This window comes from Scophthalmus maximus, chromosome 6, assembly GCF_022379125.1.
Source record: "Scophthalmus maximus strain ysfricsl-2021 chromosome 6, ASM2237912v1, whole genome shotgun sequence".
NCBI classification, from domain to species: Eukaryota; Metazoa; Chordata; class Actinopteri; order Pleuronectiformes; family Scophthalmidae; genus Scophthalmus; species Scophthalmus maximus.
Window position 1 is genome coordinate 2,263,206 of NC_061520.1, and position 17,810 is coordinate 2,281,015.

Genomic DNA, 17,810 nt, shown 5'->3' on the forward strand with positions numbered 1-17,810 from the left:
TTCCTAAACGGCCGATACGGGCGTTAACACCTTCCAGAAACAACAGGGGGCCTGCTTCACATTGGTCCGTCCACCTTCGGCACAATTTGACCTTTCCCATCCCCCCCAAATCCGGCTGCGGCGCTGGTCCCGCCTCCGACGCGGACCTCGCAGTATGTCTTCATTATCAGCAGCAGTGCCAGGTACTTGTACTTAAGCAGAGATAAAAGAGGGAAACGAAGGAGGAGGGGGGTAAAAGGAGGAGGTTTGGGAGAAACAAAACAGAGGCAGAGGGAACTGAGACAGTGAGAGAGGGAAGAAGGGAAGCGAGGCAGCAAAAAACAAAAAGACAAGATCAGAGGTAAAGTGTGGGAAAAGGGAGGAGAGGAGAGCAAAGGAGAGTGGAGACTCGTGGACCAGAGAGGCAGAGAAATAAAGACGTGCAGCAGGAGAAGAAAGAGAAAAGGGGGGAAAAGGAGAGCGGCGAAGAAACAAGAGACAGCTGAGACACTGAGACGGACGGACCGACCCGGCAACCACAGGTACGGCAGACGCACATTTGGATATTGACTTGTTCAAACCATTCCAGGGACTCGTGACGCGCAGGCGTCAGCGGCTCAAGCACTTGGCAGCACGCGTCAGGAAAACTTTGGAAACCAACTGCTGAGAACTAACAGTCCTCACGCGTTGAGATCGGACGCGGCAGACGGGGAGAGAGAATTTGGCGAAAGTCGTTCTCTGTGAGCTCATTAGAAATTCCTCAACGTTATTATTATTATTTTTTTTCTCCCTGAATGCCAGCTGCTTTGAAAAAGAATCCCCCCCCAACTGTGGCCTTGAAAGTGCACATAAATGGTTGAAATGAAAAAAATTGGGCCCCCGACGATAAAAAAAGACAACAACAAAAAGAACCTGAATAATTGATCGCGGTCGATCGGATCTGCACAGTGTTTTGGATCCGGTCCCGCGACGTGACCTCAGTTTGGTTTTTTTGACACGCTTCGCGTTCAGCCCTCGGAGAAGAAGCCAGAACGACCGTGACGGTTTATACGACCCGCGGCTGTAAATGCCAGGCGCGGAGTAAATACTTCTCAGAGGTTCAAGGCAACGCCGGCTGTAACAATGTCGGAAAACAGCATCAGTTTTCATACCTCCCGGGGCTCCGTCTGTCAACTGCACGACAAGACGAGTGCACGATTTTATGCTCTGACAGCAGGTCGGTCCTCTGCATTTCTTTATTTAAAGAAAGCAACCCACGAGGCTGCAAAACAGCAAAGCAAGTTTGTGGAACCTGTGCAACAATCAATTAAAACATCATAGATCCAATTTAAGATTTAACAATCCATTATTATTTTCTTTTACTTTATATATTTTTTAAATTTCACACTGAGACATAATGTATGCTATGTCAGTTTTGTACAGACTGTTTATTAAACACAATGGGTCTTTAAACAATTATCAAAATGAGGAGTTATTTCATGACTACTTCATAACTATAAAACTTTTAACAGAAGGTCAGTATTAGAGTCAATAAAACATAATGTGCCACGTATCTAATAAAAGTTTTATTGATTCATCATGAGTGTTAAAAAAGAAAAGTGTTTGCAAAAGTGTCTTTTTAAGCTGCTCTTGATTATCCAAGTATTATAGGTGTTAATGAGAACGCCGCACACGCGGAGGCATAATGACATAAAATAGCGAATAAAAGTAAATGATCATGATTAACGTAAACACATGAGCTGGCTGCGATTTTTATAGAGCGCGTCTCCCAGTCTCTGCATGCTGGCTCGGCTCCAAAATGAAAGGAGGCAAAAACTTTACAATTTTAAATTAAGTGTAAATTACTTAATTATACACTTATACTAAAAATTGTAATACATGATAGTGAACAATGAATGTGATATGTTGTCGATATGGTTTGATATTTAACATTAACGAGTACAATGTCTTAAACACTGAGTGTAGTTTTCGGTGTCTGTTTTGTGTAATGTGTTACATGAGGAATTCTGGGTAAACGGTGTGAGTTCGAGTCAGCACTGGATGGTTGATTCAAGTTGAAAGTCATTGCTTTTCCACGCAGCATCGCCCAGGTGCCCGTTGTGATACAAACTGGATCTGATTCTGGAATAACGTGCAGCCGAGGCTCCGGTTTCCAACCGGCATCTTAATGTGGAACTCCAGAGGATGAGAATAATTAAGATCCATCTCTGAACCGTTCACCAAGTATATCCAGATGTGCAACGTCAACTCGCCCTGCCGCAAAGAACAGATAAGATAAAGAGTCAAGTCTTTCATGTGCGGACACGTTGCGTCCTTCGGCCGAGATAATGAGTTTTTCCAATTTTGTGTCGCTGACGTTACGCAACCGTAACTCTTGGTGGTTTTTGTGGAGAGCGAAACCTGATCTCACATTTCTGACACTGGAACAGATTTTCTGTCTGGGCGGCCATTGTGATTGGTAGAAGACATGCTTGAATATAATTTCTTATAATGGTAAGACACTAAAACATTAAAGGACCCCAAAACCAACCATTAAGTGATCTGACTAAGAAGGGCTCAACCTGATATATGTGCTGCTGGAAAAACTCACCAGAGATTGAAATGTGGATTAATCTGCCAGTGAAAACAGTCCCTCAGCAAATGGACTAGTTCCTCCTGTCTGAATGACGTTTTTGTGAAAAATGGAAGTGGCCACATGTTTTTGGGAAGTTCCTTAAAAAAAAAAAAAATGACATCAGAAATTAATAAGCCACTTTCAGAGTCATGTCCTCAGTAGGAACCAATGATACCACTGACTGAGCAGGCGTTTAATAAAGCATCAAATAAGTGACACATCAGTGATCCAGCGGCTTCCAAGCCTCTGCTAGTGTATTTGTTGTGCGGCGTCGCTCGCTGCCAAGAATCACGAGCCAAACCCAAACATGGTGGATTGGCTGAAATGCGCCAGACATTTTTTATGAGTGAATTTATACTGTCCGACCTCGGGGAACAATGGTAACACGGGCCTGGCCGTGTCCATCAAGCAGATGGCTGATGGGTAATAGGTGTGACATCCTATTGACTCGCCGGCCAAAAAAGGGTTGACGCCGAGTTTGACGTAGGATTGTAAATGCCCGTGAAATCGAACGTTACATCTCAAGAAAAACAAGACATGGTGCATCTCCAGGAATCTCCCCCGCGGTTTGCTGTTGGCACCGACGGGCCTGAGTGGTGATACGTCGCGGTATGAGAGGAACGGGAAATATTCTGTATCACATTACTTTGTGAGGTAAAAAAATCTCTTTATATATAAAACATTTTTATATTTATAAAACACCATCAGACGCTCTGCGGCGTGAGTTTGAAATCCTGACGTGTGAAATGCAGAGTGGGATATTTGATGGATGACAGGAAACAAAAAGTCGCAGTGGCGATCTGAAAATCCTCAAAGTCACAGATATTAAACTTGAGTTCTTGCAGGTTTACTTAAAGGAACCCAGCATCAAGTATTTAAATTGCAAGGAAAGACATCCTCAAAAGAAGCACTATAGGGCTGACTATCTTCCAGTCGCCGCCCCAATAACCAGCGGAAGTCTTTCATCTTCCCTGTGAAGCTGCTTCATGAAGATAAACTTGAGGTCAGAAGAAAAACAAAAGTTCGAGCCAGACAGAAGTATTATCCAGGCCTTTAACCTTTGCCCCCTTTTTTGGGGATTGTAACTCCGGAGCTTTGTTCTGTGATCTGTGAGGGATTATTACTTAGTTTTTTGTTCATTTTAATATTTAAAGGGAGTGAAATAAAACAAAACTAATTTCTCTGACTAGCCCCAAAAAAGCAGAATGTAGCATTTACGTTAGTGCCTAGGGTTGTTGTATTTTCCAAAGAAATATAAATATCCATATTGCAACAATGCCCATGAAAATTGCACAATACTAGGAAAACAGGAAAAGTTTGTCATTTGTTTAACAATTGTTAATGTTAGATCCCAGAATTTTACTTAAATAAATATATGTTGCAAGTAGAGTGGCACTCAGTAGAGCGCATACTGTACCTCCGCCGAGGCCAAGCAATCTGACACTTGATTGTTTATTTCTTAAAGCAGAAATGAAAAGATGAATGGGTATGATAACCTGAATGATTTATTTGTCCTTAACAGTGGACATTAAACCAATGTAACATATGTTTAACTCTTAAACATGTACATACGTGCTCAAGAGAAATAAACACACACACATATACAGTATTATATGGCTGAAAAAAGACCCCCTCGCCCTAAAAATACAAAAATCTGCTAGATTCACATTTATGTACCTAATTGTTTAAACTAAATATGAGCCCACTAAATCTGCCTCATTATGTTGTTTTAAAAAACAAGAACCGTGAATTATTCCCTGAATAAGATATAGATCATGTCCTCAAAGCGGAGAGAATGTACAGTGAGCATCATCATCAGACCCTTTTCATCAAAGTTGAATTTTTCTCATTTGAGAAAAATGAGGAACAGGGGAGGTTCCGTGATTTGCAGACACGTTCGTTTCAACAGTAGTCAGGATATCAAGCCAAACTGTGACAGGATATGTTCACACACATTCCACAACTCACGTAAAACTGGACCACAGTCTCCCTTGAAAATCCAAATAGCTTGAACTTTTAACAAATAAAAAATACAGTATGCCGCGAGCCAACTTTAAGATTTCATGAACTCCGATTCCACGTTTAAAGGTTAGCTTGGGCTTTTGTGCCAAGAAATCTGGGGTTTGAAGCCAAAAAAACTCCTGAAAATGTGAATGAGATTAAATCTCTGAAAATCGCTTTTTACTGTTCCCAAGTGATGTGCCCTGAATAACTGAAGCAGAAACTTAGTGAGCGTTCACAGTGACTTTGTTTCATATGGATTCACAATGTCCCGTATTATTTAATACATTTTATTTTTAGCAATAATATTTTATGTAAACTTTTATTTCACTCAATGCTCCATATCCAATAAATTTTTTAAAAGTCTAAATCAGTTGACTCTGTGTTAAACAGAAACACAGATGATTACAGCCAACTACTCTTAACCACCTTTTTGCTCATTGCATTGGTTTATGACACATTTATTGTGCAGTTCAGTCTCAGTAGAATTCACAACGAATATATATATATATATATATATATATATATATATATATATATATATTTGCAGCAGCTGTTTTCACCAAACGCTCTCTGATAAATCCCCCCGTTCTGTTGAGAAAGGGAACATCCATACTGGGCCATATTCCGCTGAACGTGTTTTGGAACATGCTGAAAATGAGGAAAGTCACTGGAAAATTAATGCTCCAGGAGTAATTTCTTAAGTACCTCTTATTGTATTTAACACCGTCGACCTAATGATCCATAGTTACCACTTTTTCTCCCCTGTGTGACCATTAACTTTAACCAAATAATGAAAACATAAATTTTATGTTGTTTATAGTTGCATATCTTCATATGCAACTGTCACATTTCCTTACATGAACATAGCAAATAACGAGTTAATAACATGCAATTAACTGTAAAATACCAATGTTATACTTAAACTGCACTTAAAATTGCAATATCCATTTCACTGTGCAATACTTACTCTCCATCTGCAAAAATTATTACTGCTCTGTATATAGTATTTATATTTTATATTTGTACTAATCTTATTGCTATATTCTGCTATCTGCTGCTGTAACACCCAAATATCTCATCTTATCTTACTATGACACCACAGAATAGATCATTTGCATCTTTTCTTCATAGTTTTTTGATGTAAAAATCTAAATTGTAATTTTAGGAAGGCGTTAACTAAAAATGCATTCAAGAAATTATTATAATAGGAATATGCAGAGGAGTTAGAATGATTGCACCATGTGTACCATGTTTATTTATACACATGGCACACATGGTATAAATATTTTACTAATTAATAATCCATTAATATTCAAAAATTAAAAATATAACAATAATTGATCAACATTCCCATCGAGTCAAATCTAATCTCTGGATTTCGTTTGCCAGCCGGACAGTGAATATCTCGCTTGAGTTCATATATTACAATTCGAGTGAGTGAAGCGAGTTTCGCGTTGCGCCATTTGTGTCGAGACACGGAAAAAATTGCGTCTTTTTTATTGACTTTGTATAGTCCTCTACGAATATTTACGCTGCGTTCGGTGTGAACACACCATTGAGGGTTCCGCCACGAAGTGAGGACCGACCGAAATGTCCTCGCTTTCCCAAGAAACGGGTCCTCAAGGGTCCTCACACAGATAGAAGTACAAGTACGCAGATACGCTGTCATGGCTGGTGATAAGGCAGACCTGTTTGTGGATGTGCAGCCAGCTGCCGCTGCAACAGAGCAGATCCATTTAAAAACAAAACCTCCTGCATTTGTCTCTCGACGTCGGTGGTGATGGGAATTACGGAAAAACTGTTTCAAAATGAGAGCCGGGCCACTGGGGTTCCTCCTCCCTCTGTGTGTGTGTGTGTGTTTTCATTTATGAACAGACAAAGCACAGGCGCTGTATGTTATCTTGTTTTTATGTATCATACCTAGCACGAAGGGCCGCTTAAATGCCTTTTAATGAATTTCCTTTTAAGAGAATTGACGTTGGGGTGCGGTCAGAGGGCTCGTCAGCAGAGGAATTACGACGTGTGAAATGGACAATGATGAGATGCAAAATGGCTCGAGGGAATTGGCATGTTGCTCATACGCCATCTGGTGAGATCGGGCCAACAGAGGATTCATTTCTACCTTGAGCAGATGTTGAGCCTTGATGTGTATCAACCCCCTGGTAGTCTGCCGCGATCATACATGGATTTCATATTACTAATGACTATATCATATTCACTCGTTGCATTTAGTCATGTCGTAATTGAGGTTTAGCGATTTCTGAATATCTAAGCATGATAACTGCTGTTTGATAGCAAGAGCCACTTGCTCAGATCAAAGCGGCACCGTCTGTTCAGGATGTTCTGCTGCCAGGATCTGTGTTCACCTACTCTATTTGCTCTAATCAAATAAAAAGTGCACCTAATCCAATAAACGTATGCACCGCTGAAGTGCATCTGCAATCCCTTTCTCCCCCTTTTCAATTTGCATCACATAATTGGGGCTAATGAGCGGCAATTTTCAAATAACCAGACGATTTTATTAGTGGAAACATTGACTCTGTGATTTCACCATTTCTAAAGTCACCAACAAAGAATGTTGATCAGACTCTCTAATGCTCTTAATTCCTGTACTGTGAAGCTGTTGAATCTGATATACATAACCATCCATTCATCAAAACATTACAAAAGTTGTAAAGTAAGGAGGTTGTTAACGATGTACACTGAATGAACATTCCCCATTTTTGCTCCGCACCTTTGCAAATGTTATAAAAGTAATTTATCGTCAGGAGGCTTTTTGTCAAGTGTTCTTGTAGTCAGCTGGATTGATCATGCATTCAATGCATCATGACCGAATCATATCCCTGTATTACATCTTGACTTCAAGTTTGGCAATGCACTAACATATTTAGAGATCTAATTTTCAGAAGTCTTGGAGGACTGTTGATGAACTGAACTATTAAACCTTTCAGCATTTTTGGATGATGTTGGACTAATGCTGAGGAAAAATATCAGAGTAGCGCATACCCAACATTATGTCATATTAAAAACATTTATTAAGTTGAATTAGTTGACTTTGTTATATATTAGTATTTTTTGCATGCTTAAATATGTTAGTTATCTACTCCTATTATCTATGATATTGTATCTGTGGTCAGTTAGTTATAAATTGTGGACTGTGGAGTTTGTGTTTGGTATGAGTCATGATTCTCAACACAATATCATGACTCATACTTGACTCTTACTTGAGAAATTAAATACTCATACTTGACTCATACTTGAGAAATTAAATTATTACTCAGCTGCAGTTTGGGCAGTGAGTCTGACTTGTTATTATGTCAATGTAGAAGTTTAAAGGTGTGAGGAATGACATGAAACGTAAAAAGATGAAACTGTAATCGTCCTTTTTACAATAACCAATCAGACACAACCTTAAAATCACAGAGATGCGAAGTGAATATCATTGATTATCTCGTCAGAATGGCACCTCTGAGAAGGTGAGATATACTATGCAGCAAGTGAAGATCTTGAAGTGTTGGAAGCAGGAAAAAAAAGACCTTCCAACTTGGTCCAAAATGGCAGGTGATTGCAAAGTGTCGTGATCTCGGGATGCAGTGGTCGATACCTATCAAACGTGGAAGGAGAACCGATGGACCGGCTCGAGGCTCAGAGGTGTGCGTCGGGGAGTGAAGGCTCGTCTGTGTGGTTCAATCCCCACAGAAGAGCTACTGTCAAACTTCTGAAAACGCTGATGCTGGCTGTGATAGAAAGCTGTCAGAACGCGGTGCATCACAACTCGCCGCACGTTGGCGAGTGTCAGAAGTAGATGGCGAAGCAGCAGAGGAGAAGATGAAGAAGGAGGAGGAGGAGGTGGAGATGGTCTGGTCTTTTGGATTCCTGTTTTCTTTCACATCATGTGGACATTTGCATCACTCACTTGGGAAAAGAGATGGCAGCCGAACGCGCCATGGGAGCCAAGGCCAGCTGGCGTCTGTGGCGTGTGATGCTCTGGGCAATGTTCTGCCGGAAAAACTTTGGGTCCTGGCATCCATTTGGGGCGTTACTGTACTTTGACACGTACCGCCGACCCCAAAGAGTGCACCTCTTCACGGCAAACAACATTCCCTGATGGCTGTGGCCTCGCTCAGCGGGATAATGCGTTCGACCACACTGCAAACATTATTCAGGAATGGGTTGAGCAGCACGACAAAGAGTTCAAGCTGTTGACTTGGCCGCCAAAATTTCTCCGATCTCAATTTGACCTTGGGCTCTCGGGGGATTTCTTTTTTCTCCCTTTGCTGTGGAAAAAGAATATGTAGCCGTAGCCACGAGCTACATCACAGGTTTCTAACCTGTCTGATGAAGAAAAACAACCTCTACTAAATCATAAACGAGCGGTTTCAAATGCCTTTAGACGCGGCACTGACGACGAGTCGCCGTTTTTAGAGACGTTAAATCCGACTCGGTGGCTTGTTCAGAAGGTCTCGGCGACGGGAAGAAGGATCCTTCATCGTCAAAGCACGTTAACACACATAGGAGATTTGACCTCTGCCTTTAACCCATCTGCGAGTGGGACGTGGGACGAGCTGGTTCCCTCCACTCCTCGGCTCGCACACATGGCTCCACTCACACTCGCCGGCGCACACGGACTTCTTATTTGCACAGACAATTCTGATCTCTGCAGGGAATGTTCCTCCTATTCTTGAAGAGATGGACTACAACCGAGCCGCCTGCGCTCACCGATGGTGAATTCTCCACAGTGTCTCATTTTCTCCGCACGATATGAGTGATCACTTATGAGAAAAACACCTGTGTCACTTTGGACACAGACATGGTTCATTTTCGCTCCGTCTGACAAACGGCTTCTTCAAGCCACGGCGCCCCCTACAGCACTGACGCCGCAGTTAGATTTGAGTTGTATTTATATTTTATTTTAAATGATTTTTGATGCACACAGCGGACCAAATGTCTTCTCCTGTCCCCGTGGAGAAAGTGTAGGACAGGTGTGGGGAACAGCTGCAACGCTCCCTGAAACTTTCATAGCGGCGGAGACGACGACCTTGGGGCATTTTTTCTTCTTTTCAGTCCACTATGCCAACGCAGTTAACCAAACAAACAGCCCGAAGACCGAAGCCCCTAACAGGGAAGTGGTAAAAGCACTGAACGCATCCACATGCAGCCTTGACCCAATCACTAGCTCCTTGACAAGAAAAGTATTATTGAGTGTCTTTATTTCGATAGAGATAGTGGAGAGAGAGAGGGAGAAGAAGAAGTGGGGAGGAAAGCCGGAGAATGATGTGCAGTAAACGTTCTGGCTGGCTGGGAGATGGGGAGTAGATCATTTCGAACGCAGCGAGGAATATTCCCCGCAGCATTTAAGACTTCACTTGCGCAGCCACAACTCAAACAAGTGTTACAGTCTGGATTCTGAGGAGCGCGAGTGAAAAGCACCAACCAATAAACCTCCCGGTGTTATTACAACCCCATCGGAGTGCTGCTCGCGAGACACTTCATCAAATTCAAATTATTAAAGAACAAAAAAAAACACGTCGCGGCTCCAGCTGTTCCCAACTCTTCTCCTCCTTTTCACTCTGGCACAGAGTTCTTGGTTTAAATCAATAGTAGCAGCTCCAAAAATAACAAGTGGGTTTTAAAATGTATTTTGCATATTCATGCGTGGATATCTCAAAACCTTTGTACAGCTCAAACAGGACCAAACTGGATTTCTTCTTTTTTGAAGCTCAGAGAGAAAAACGGGTCGCAACCTAAAATTCCGCCCCAATATAACGAGCAAGAAACCTTGGTGAGGTCCTTGACTCGGATCGAACTTTTAAAACTTCAGTGTGTAATATTTAGGGGAACTTATTCACAGAAATTAAATATATTGTCGATAGCTATGTGTTCATATATGAGTTAAATATAGTTCCATGAGGTGGACCGACCTCCGTGTGAGTCTCCATGTTTCTACGTCGTGTTGAATACGGTTGTTGAACTAAACGGTTCCAGAATACGTCACGTTCGCGTTGAATATTCAGACGCTGCCGGAAATGGAATCAGCAGTGTGCCGCCATAAAGTGTCCCCTGTCGGCCGCTCAGTTGGTTACGGTTTGCAACTTTACCACCAGATGGCGCCAGACAACTGGTGGTAAAGTTGTCTGGTACTGGGGCTTTAAGGCAAATGTACGGAAGTGTATTAGGGCGAGTCATAAGAAGAAAAAAATGAGGTGGAAGATTTTTTTTGATTTTTTTTACATTTTGAGAATGAAGTCGAAATGTCGAGATAAGTTGAAATACTTCTTGAAGAATAATGTCGAAAATTTGTGATCCGGAAGCACTTTCCAGCAGCACCAAACAACCGGATGTTGATGGTTTTTTTTAGCCAGTTTGCTAAGCTAAAGCTAGCTGCTAACCAAGTTGTACAGTTGCGATATTATTATTGACAGGCTGAATCTGGAAGAAACGATGTGGTGACAATGGGTGTTTGAACATGAACGTCGACGTGTGTCCTGACACGATAACGTTCAACTGCAAACAACCGTTAATTCATTTTGAGAGGCGCGCAGTTAGCGGAGCTTTGCTAACGTCAGTTAACGTGGATGTTTGACAGATGAACTGGACAACAACACGGACATTTAAGGCGATTTCGACTTTAATCTCCACAAAATTAATTTTAAAAATCTTCCCTCTCATTTGTTTCTTCTTATGCCTGGCCCTAATACTCTTCTGTAGAAATGTAAAGTTTGGTTCTAAATCTGCCTTTTATCAGTGCAACCTCTTTTTTATTTCTGGGAGACAGAAAAAAACTGCTGCATGCGTTTGTACAGACGCAATTCAACGTTATCTTCTTGCTCTCGGCCCGAGCGCTGACCAGGTCCAGAGGAAAAGAAGAAAACACTGTTTTAAAAGTCCTCACAATTGTCAGTTTCCCCAAAATTTCCTTTAAACTTGTTTTTAAAGCACCACAACGATGTCATTCTTAGTGTCCGAACCGGGAGGACGCCTCTCGGGCATCAGTGTGTCCGTTGTGCAGGACTGATGGCGAGTCGTCGGCGGAGAATCCCCCGCGGACCGGGGAGCAGCTGGAAGGGTTGAAATCTATTGTTCTAGTTATCTAGCATTGATGGAAAGTTGGGGAGCTAGGTGCCTTGTTCAAGGCCACTTCAGCTGTGGATGCTGAGGAAAATTTGCTTCATTCACATTCACAAATCTCCGCAGAGGAGAGTCTGTGTTTCAGAAGACCGGACATTTTCAGCAGCTGCTCGAGTTTGATTGACATGCGAATCCCCGCTCGATGGATCGGGATCATGTTGCAGTGCGCTCAGATATTACCTAAGGATGAATACAGCTCGGCGCATACTTCATACGTGAGGTCAGTCTTCACTTTGGTTGGCTGAAGTTCTGCGTCAGACTCGCAAACAAGAAACCCTCAGAGACCGCTTATTTATTTATTTCTTTCAACAAAACCCCGCCTGGCATTTATTAAGTTGGATCTCGCGGCTGGCAACACACATGGGAACGATTCAAACGGCAACAGAAGTCTGTTAGTGTAAAACTGTCACTGTGAACCGGCTTCCCAAAAATTCCACGCAAACAAACAGTTGGTGTAACGCTGAGGGCGAGCGGGCCAGAGACACACGTGTAGGTGACTCTCACACGGTCCTGAACAGGACATCCACGTGTCTGGTCTGTTTTCATCCCATTCGGGGACACAAATATGAGATATTAAATAAACAGATTCAAACGACAAGACAAGAAAAGACGGAATCATTTTTATTGTTTATTTGAAGTTATATCGTGCTTTGTTTGTGTACTGTCTGCTGGAATGTGAATTTGTAATTGATGTGTAATATAAATATTTATTACTTGTACAGATTTTTTCCTTGAAAATCAAGAGAAAAAAGTAAAAAAGCACATTAAGGCTACTTAATTCATGCAATGGTGAAAAAAATTGACTAAATTTATGAAAATCGAAAAAAATACGTGTTCCGTATTATTCGACCAAGCGTTTGGTTATTTTGGTTTCGGCAGACAATTTTTCATTTCGGTGCATCGTCAATATATCAAGACCTTGGTGATCCACTGACTGATCATCAGTCACCACCAGGAGGTGCCACAAGACGCATATTACCCACAGGAATGCAGAATAACTCGCAGAAAAATCTCATGCCGTAACTATGCCAAAGCTTTCTTTCCTGTGGGTAGAGCATGTATGTCTCTGAAATCCTGCTTGGAAAATGTAGCTTCTCGCGCAGCAAAACATAAACGTATCGTCGTTCCCTTTTGTTTCAGAGAAAGATGCACGCCTTCCTGCTGCTCGGCTGCTTCGTCCTCGCCACGACCGAGCTCGTCCGCGGCTCGGCCCACATGATCCCCGACGAGAGACTCTCCACCAACAAGGTGGTCGTGTCAAACGCTCTGTCGCAAAGCCTGGACGTAGGCTCGCCCCCCGTCCTCATCGTTGGTGAGTTGCTTTTGGCGGTTTTACTTTGTTTTGTAAAGACGTGTTATTATAGTGCTGTGTATCATTATCCGCAGAGGAATCTTTATTGTTCTAATGTTGTCTTTCAGAGTTACCCAAATCAGCGAAGAGCAAGAGAAAGAAACAAAAAAAGGTCAGCACACAAACTCTGCAAGCAATATTTTATCGTTTCGCAAAAATATTAGGCAATACACAATGCGAGTAAATCGACATGTTCTTTTGTGACAAAATAATCTTAACTCGAAGTGTCCGCTCGTCAGCTTTTTCCAAAAATGTTAACAGGTAAAATGTTCTGCCAGGTGAGAGGAGATTATTGTTTTTCTAATGGTGGAAGCCAGGAACACAGGGAGAAGGAAATAAAAGCAGAAACAGAGAGACAGGCAGATGTAGTGACGTTACTTTAATCAAAGTTTAATCTCTGTTACACGCGGGTGGGTGGAAAAAACAACTGCAAAAAACTCAGGAAATCCAAACTCAGGCAGCGGAAAATGCATGGAAGAACTTAGGAACAAGCTGAGGAAACAAAACGCAAACTGCATTGAACTAGAATAAAGTCCACATTTATAAATGAGGTGCAGGCGTAGGGAGACCCGGTTACTGCAGGATGATCACAAGTGGGAACAGGTGTACGAGTGGTCGGGGCAGACGGCAGACGGGAGAGGAAGGTCTGTCTGGGGAAGAAAGAGAAGAAAAAGATGGGGGGGGGGGAAAGTCTGTTCCTAACCAGTCTTCCTTGACCTTGATGGAAAACATCATGAGGTCAAGGAAAGACTGCCCCAACTTTATTCAATCCATAACACATGGATGATAAGTACAGCGACAAATTCCAACACCAACTCACGTATGGTTTCCTGTCCGGAGAACAGAATCAAAGCCCCCGAGGGAGGAGGAAGGTTTTCAATTCATACATATCATTCATTCATTCATTCATCGTCTACCGCTTTATCCATTTAAGGGTCGCGGGGGGTCGCTGGAGCCAATCCCAGCTAACATTGGGCGAGAGGCGGGGTTCACCCCGGACAGGTCGCCAGCCTATCGCAGGGCCACATACAGATACAGACAATCATTCACTCTCACATTCACACCTAAGGTCAATTTAGAGTCTCCAATGAACCTAACCCCATTCTGCATGTCTTTGGAGTGTGGGAGGAAGCCGGAGAACCCGGAGAGAACCCACGCATACACGGGGAGAACATGCAAACTCCACACAGAAAGGCCCTGGTTGAACCGGGATTCGAACCCAGAACCTTCTTGCTGTGAGGCGAAAGTGCTAACCACTACACCACCGTGCAGCTAATTCATACATATGATCAATTTAATCTTCAAACACTCACACAAAAAAAATTAGAATGTTGAAATAATAACATTGGATAAATACACATATTGAGAAAGTTGAACGACAATAAGGAATTGAGCAATGGGCCAGAGTGCGTTATGTTTAAGTTAGGGACACGACGCCAAAGACTGAAACCAGCGCCTGCGTGAGAGGAAATAAGTCTCCATAACAGCAGGGGGCACTAGTTTGTATACATCATTCAGAAAGGGAAAACTGGGAAAACCCAACCAATTGACTTTAGATGTAAATTACATTCATTTTGGCTGACGGTTTTCTCCAAATCGACCTACAATCATGTAGCAGGTAGCATTAAGGGCCTTGCCTAAGGGGCCCACACTGGGATGACCTGGAATCGAACCCCCAACCTTCTGTACCAAAGTCAGCTATATAGCTAAGCTATATCAAACAGCCGACCATCGGTGTGGTGTACCCCGGCCTTTAGAAATTATATAGTTTATGTGCATCTATAATGGGGGAATTTAGTGTAATGACATTTACACAAAATTCAACATTACACCTCAAAATTACTCCAGAATGGACAGATTTGAAAGAGAAGGAATTTACATTTATGAGTTGAATCTTGGCCAGACTGCAAGGAATGTCCACGATTCTGGATTCTGTCACGAGTAAGCTTGAGTAGTTCTAAATTCATGTCGGTCCGCTGTGGTAGAACTACTGTGGTGCGTCACTTTAAATGTTGGTGTGACAAGGAATTGTGGGGCTGCATTATCTCCTTTGCTTTTCGAAAAGGATGCTCCAATGTACCCAGGTAAGATTGGAAGCACTGAAACACCTTTCAGTAGAATTTAGAGAATTCGGCTGACACTTAGACACTTTCAGGTCGAGGGCCGAGGTGAACTGAGGGGGCAGATGGTGGGAAAATTGTAATAAATCAACTTCTTTCTCTTTTGTTTGGTGTTCCAGTGGGAAGCATCAACTGCTTCCACAGTCTGATCACGGGTGTTGTTATCCCCCTTTCTCTTTCTTTCTCTTAGAAGAAATTTGGCGCCAAACGCCCGCCTCCCCCTGCGAACTGCATTCCCTTGTGGGGAAGCTGTAAATCTCCGGGCAACGTGTGCTGCGATTTCTGCGCCTTCTGCCAGTGTCGGGTCTTCAGAACTGTGTGTTACTGTCGAATGGGCAACCCTCGCTGCTGAACGGCCGTCCGCAACCTTTGCCATCTCCAAGCTAACAGAGCAAAACTTTACGCTAAAGCGAGGGCGACTGGAAGCGAGGTGGATCGCTTCCTGCAGTGGTCCTTGATTTGTAACTCTTCCTTCAGTCTACTGCATGAAAGCACTTTATCACAGAGGACTGCACCACAGTGAACTTTCCTACGACCCTACAGGGTGTACTGCTTGTAGCACTGCCAAGAAACTCACACATAAAATGCTTCAAACTGGTTTTTGTTTTGACTTTTTCGCATGCATTGATAGAATATATGTAACTATTTTATATATTACTTTATTTTTACACAGAAATACATGATAGTTCATTGTTTTTTAGCAGCCTTGTAAGATTAAAGTCCTTGTACTATGTTTTCAACAGAGATTTTTGTGTTATTGAGCTTGTGAGACCAAATATAAACTGTTTGTTGAAATTTCCGTCTATCCATTATCTATACCGCTTTATCCTTTTTTTAAGGGTGACGGGGGGGGGGGCCTCCTCCAAAATTTGAGGCAGGATTCGACCAATCACAGAACTGATAGCTTTGCTCTGCTGTATCTGCTATTTAATGAATGACATGATATGTTGTGTAGCCTGCTAACGTAACGTAAGGTAGCGAATCTCCGTAATTGTTGGAAAATGGACGATCGCCATCTGCGCCTCGCGCCTAGTGCATGTGGCAAATATGGGTGCGACAGAGGGAAGGTTACATCCAGTGATCTCAGATGCTATATCATATTTAGATTATTTACACAGATTCAATCCTTGGTATTTAGTGAACACAGCAGGGCTGAACGAAACCTCCCTTAAGGGGGCCGCAGTGTTGAGGATCCTATAGGCCTAGAGAGCATGTCACCCAACCCAACTTCCTATACAACAGAAATTCTAATATCCAGGTGCAAAGAAACCGATTAATACCTCAGCATCTGAAGTTTGTCAAGAGGTTTCAGGGGTACGATGGAATTAAACCTCCAGGACCAGCAGCACAATACTCTGTTGGCACGCCACAGCAATCCTCAACCGACAGGCAAACTGAAGCACGTCCATGTCCAACATCGGATAAATGAAGACAGAACAGTCCCTTTTCAACATCTTCATAACAGAAGTCAGAGCAGCAGGCCTATCATCATTTAAACTGACAACATCAGACTTCTCGGGTCCAGGAATAACAACAGCAGATTTGAAACATGCAGGGTCGTTACGTAGCCTGAGAGACCAGTGTGCAAATATATGGAAACAGAGGCAAGTTGGTTGGCACAGCACCTTAAAGTGAAAGCAGACGCCGGTCTGGTTCTGCTGTCGTTCCTTGCCATGTTGTCTTCAGAGCGGAGTTTTAACATCATGTTCTTTAACCACAAAAGGAGCGAGAGAACTCAAAGTTGTTCCAACTGACTTGGATCATCCCTGCGTGGACCCTGCTGGACCCCACCTTTTATCTTTGGCTCATCACCACATGCATCAACAAAAACACTCTGCAATCACCACCAAGGTCCGTCGTCTCCCCGGCCTGGGGGTGGACCACGTAATAGCTTTCAACTGTTGGGGATAATGGGGGGGGGGGATTAGAAAAATCATACTGTGGTCTGCCAGAGCGAGCGAGGCACCAACCACAATGTGGTGGAATTATAAGGGTGAACTGGATGCTATTGCTGAAAGAATAGGCAAATAATCAGTGCTCTTACTTTCTTGTCATGTCTGTTTCTATTTGTAGGAGCATTTAAAAAAAAAGAGAAGACACTTTGTGCCTGAGAATCACATCATGGGGAATGTTTTGTGGTGGTAACTTAAGCATCAGGGGACGGTCGCACCAACTGTTCTTACGCTTTGTCTCAAGCCGAGGTCGGTCGTAACTTGACAATCTAAGTCAAGCCGCATAGTTACGCCTGTGACACAAAGTATGCTTAAGACTTCTCCTCGCCAAGGCCGGTCGCAAATATTACGCCTGGTCAGGAGAAGGCTTAAAGACAAAATCTAAGCCAGTAAAATTAGGGGCAAATTAAATAAAATATTAATTAATAGCCAAATTGAGCTCAACCAGACGTAGTTAAATTTGGTTGGTGCGACTGACGTTAAGTCCATTAAAGACTCGTCTTAGCTAAGACGGTCTTAGTAAAGACCAGTTGGTACAACAGATGTGGATTACAGTTTAGGATTAGTCTTTTTACACACACACACACACACACACACACACACACACAAAAGAACATTAGTTTTAGTCACATTTTTGCCATTTGCTCAACATTTTGATAGCA

At 42.6% G+C, this 17,810-nt stretch overlaps 2 protein-coding genes across 4 annotated transcripts in view; one reads left to right on the forward strand and one right to left on the reverse strand.

Moving 5' to 3' along the window:
* LOC118308749 (NACHT, LRR and PYD domains-containing protein 12-like) overlaps positions 1-17,810 on the reverse strand; it is a 988,189-nt gene that overhangs the window by 102,077 nt on the left and 868,302 nt on the right. The gene's annotated exons all lie outside the window — the stretch shown is intronic.
* Positions 257-17,100, forward strand: asip1 (agouti signaling protein 1). Of its 2 annotated transcripts, XM_035630201.2 has the most exons (4): positions 257-521; positions 12,866-13,037; positions 13,145-13,188; positions 15,387-17,098. In XM_035630201.2, the coding sequence occupies exons 2-4, from the start codon at positions 12,872-12,874 to the stop codon at positions 15,546-15,548; spliced, it is 372 nt and encodes a 123-aa protein (XP_035486094.1). In that variant the 5' UTR covers positions 257-521; positions 12,866-12,871; the 3' UTR covers positions 15,549-17,098. The 2 variants fall into 2 exon arrangements, with proteins under 2 accessions (XP_035486094.1, XP_047188411.1); XM_047332455.1 differs by lacking the exon at positions 257-521 and having other exon boundaries at positions 15,387-17,100.

Excerpts from the sequence above, each read along its gene's own strand:
- asip1 (XM_035630201.2), top strand. The coding sequence starts at position 12,872 with ATGCACGCCTTCCTGCTGCTCGGCTGCTTCGTCCTCGCCACGACCGAG. Across the intron at positions 13,038-13,144 it reads GCCCCCCGTCCTCATCGTTG|AGTTACCCAAATCAGCGAAG; the intron begins GTGAGTTGCTTT and ends GTTGTCTTTCAG. Across the intron at positions 13,189-15,386 it reads AGAGAAAGAAACAAAAAAAG|AAGAAATTTGGCGCCAAACG; the intron begins GTCAGCACACAA and ends TCTTTCTCTTAG.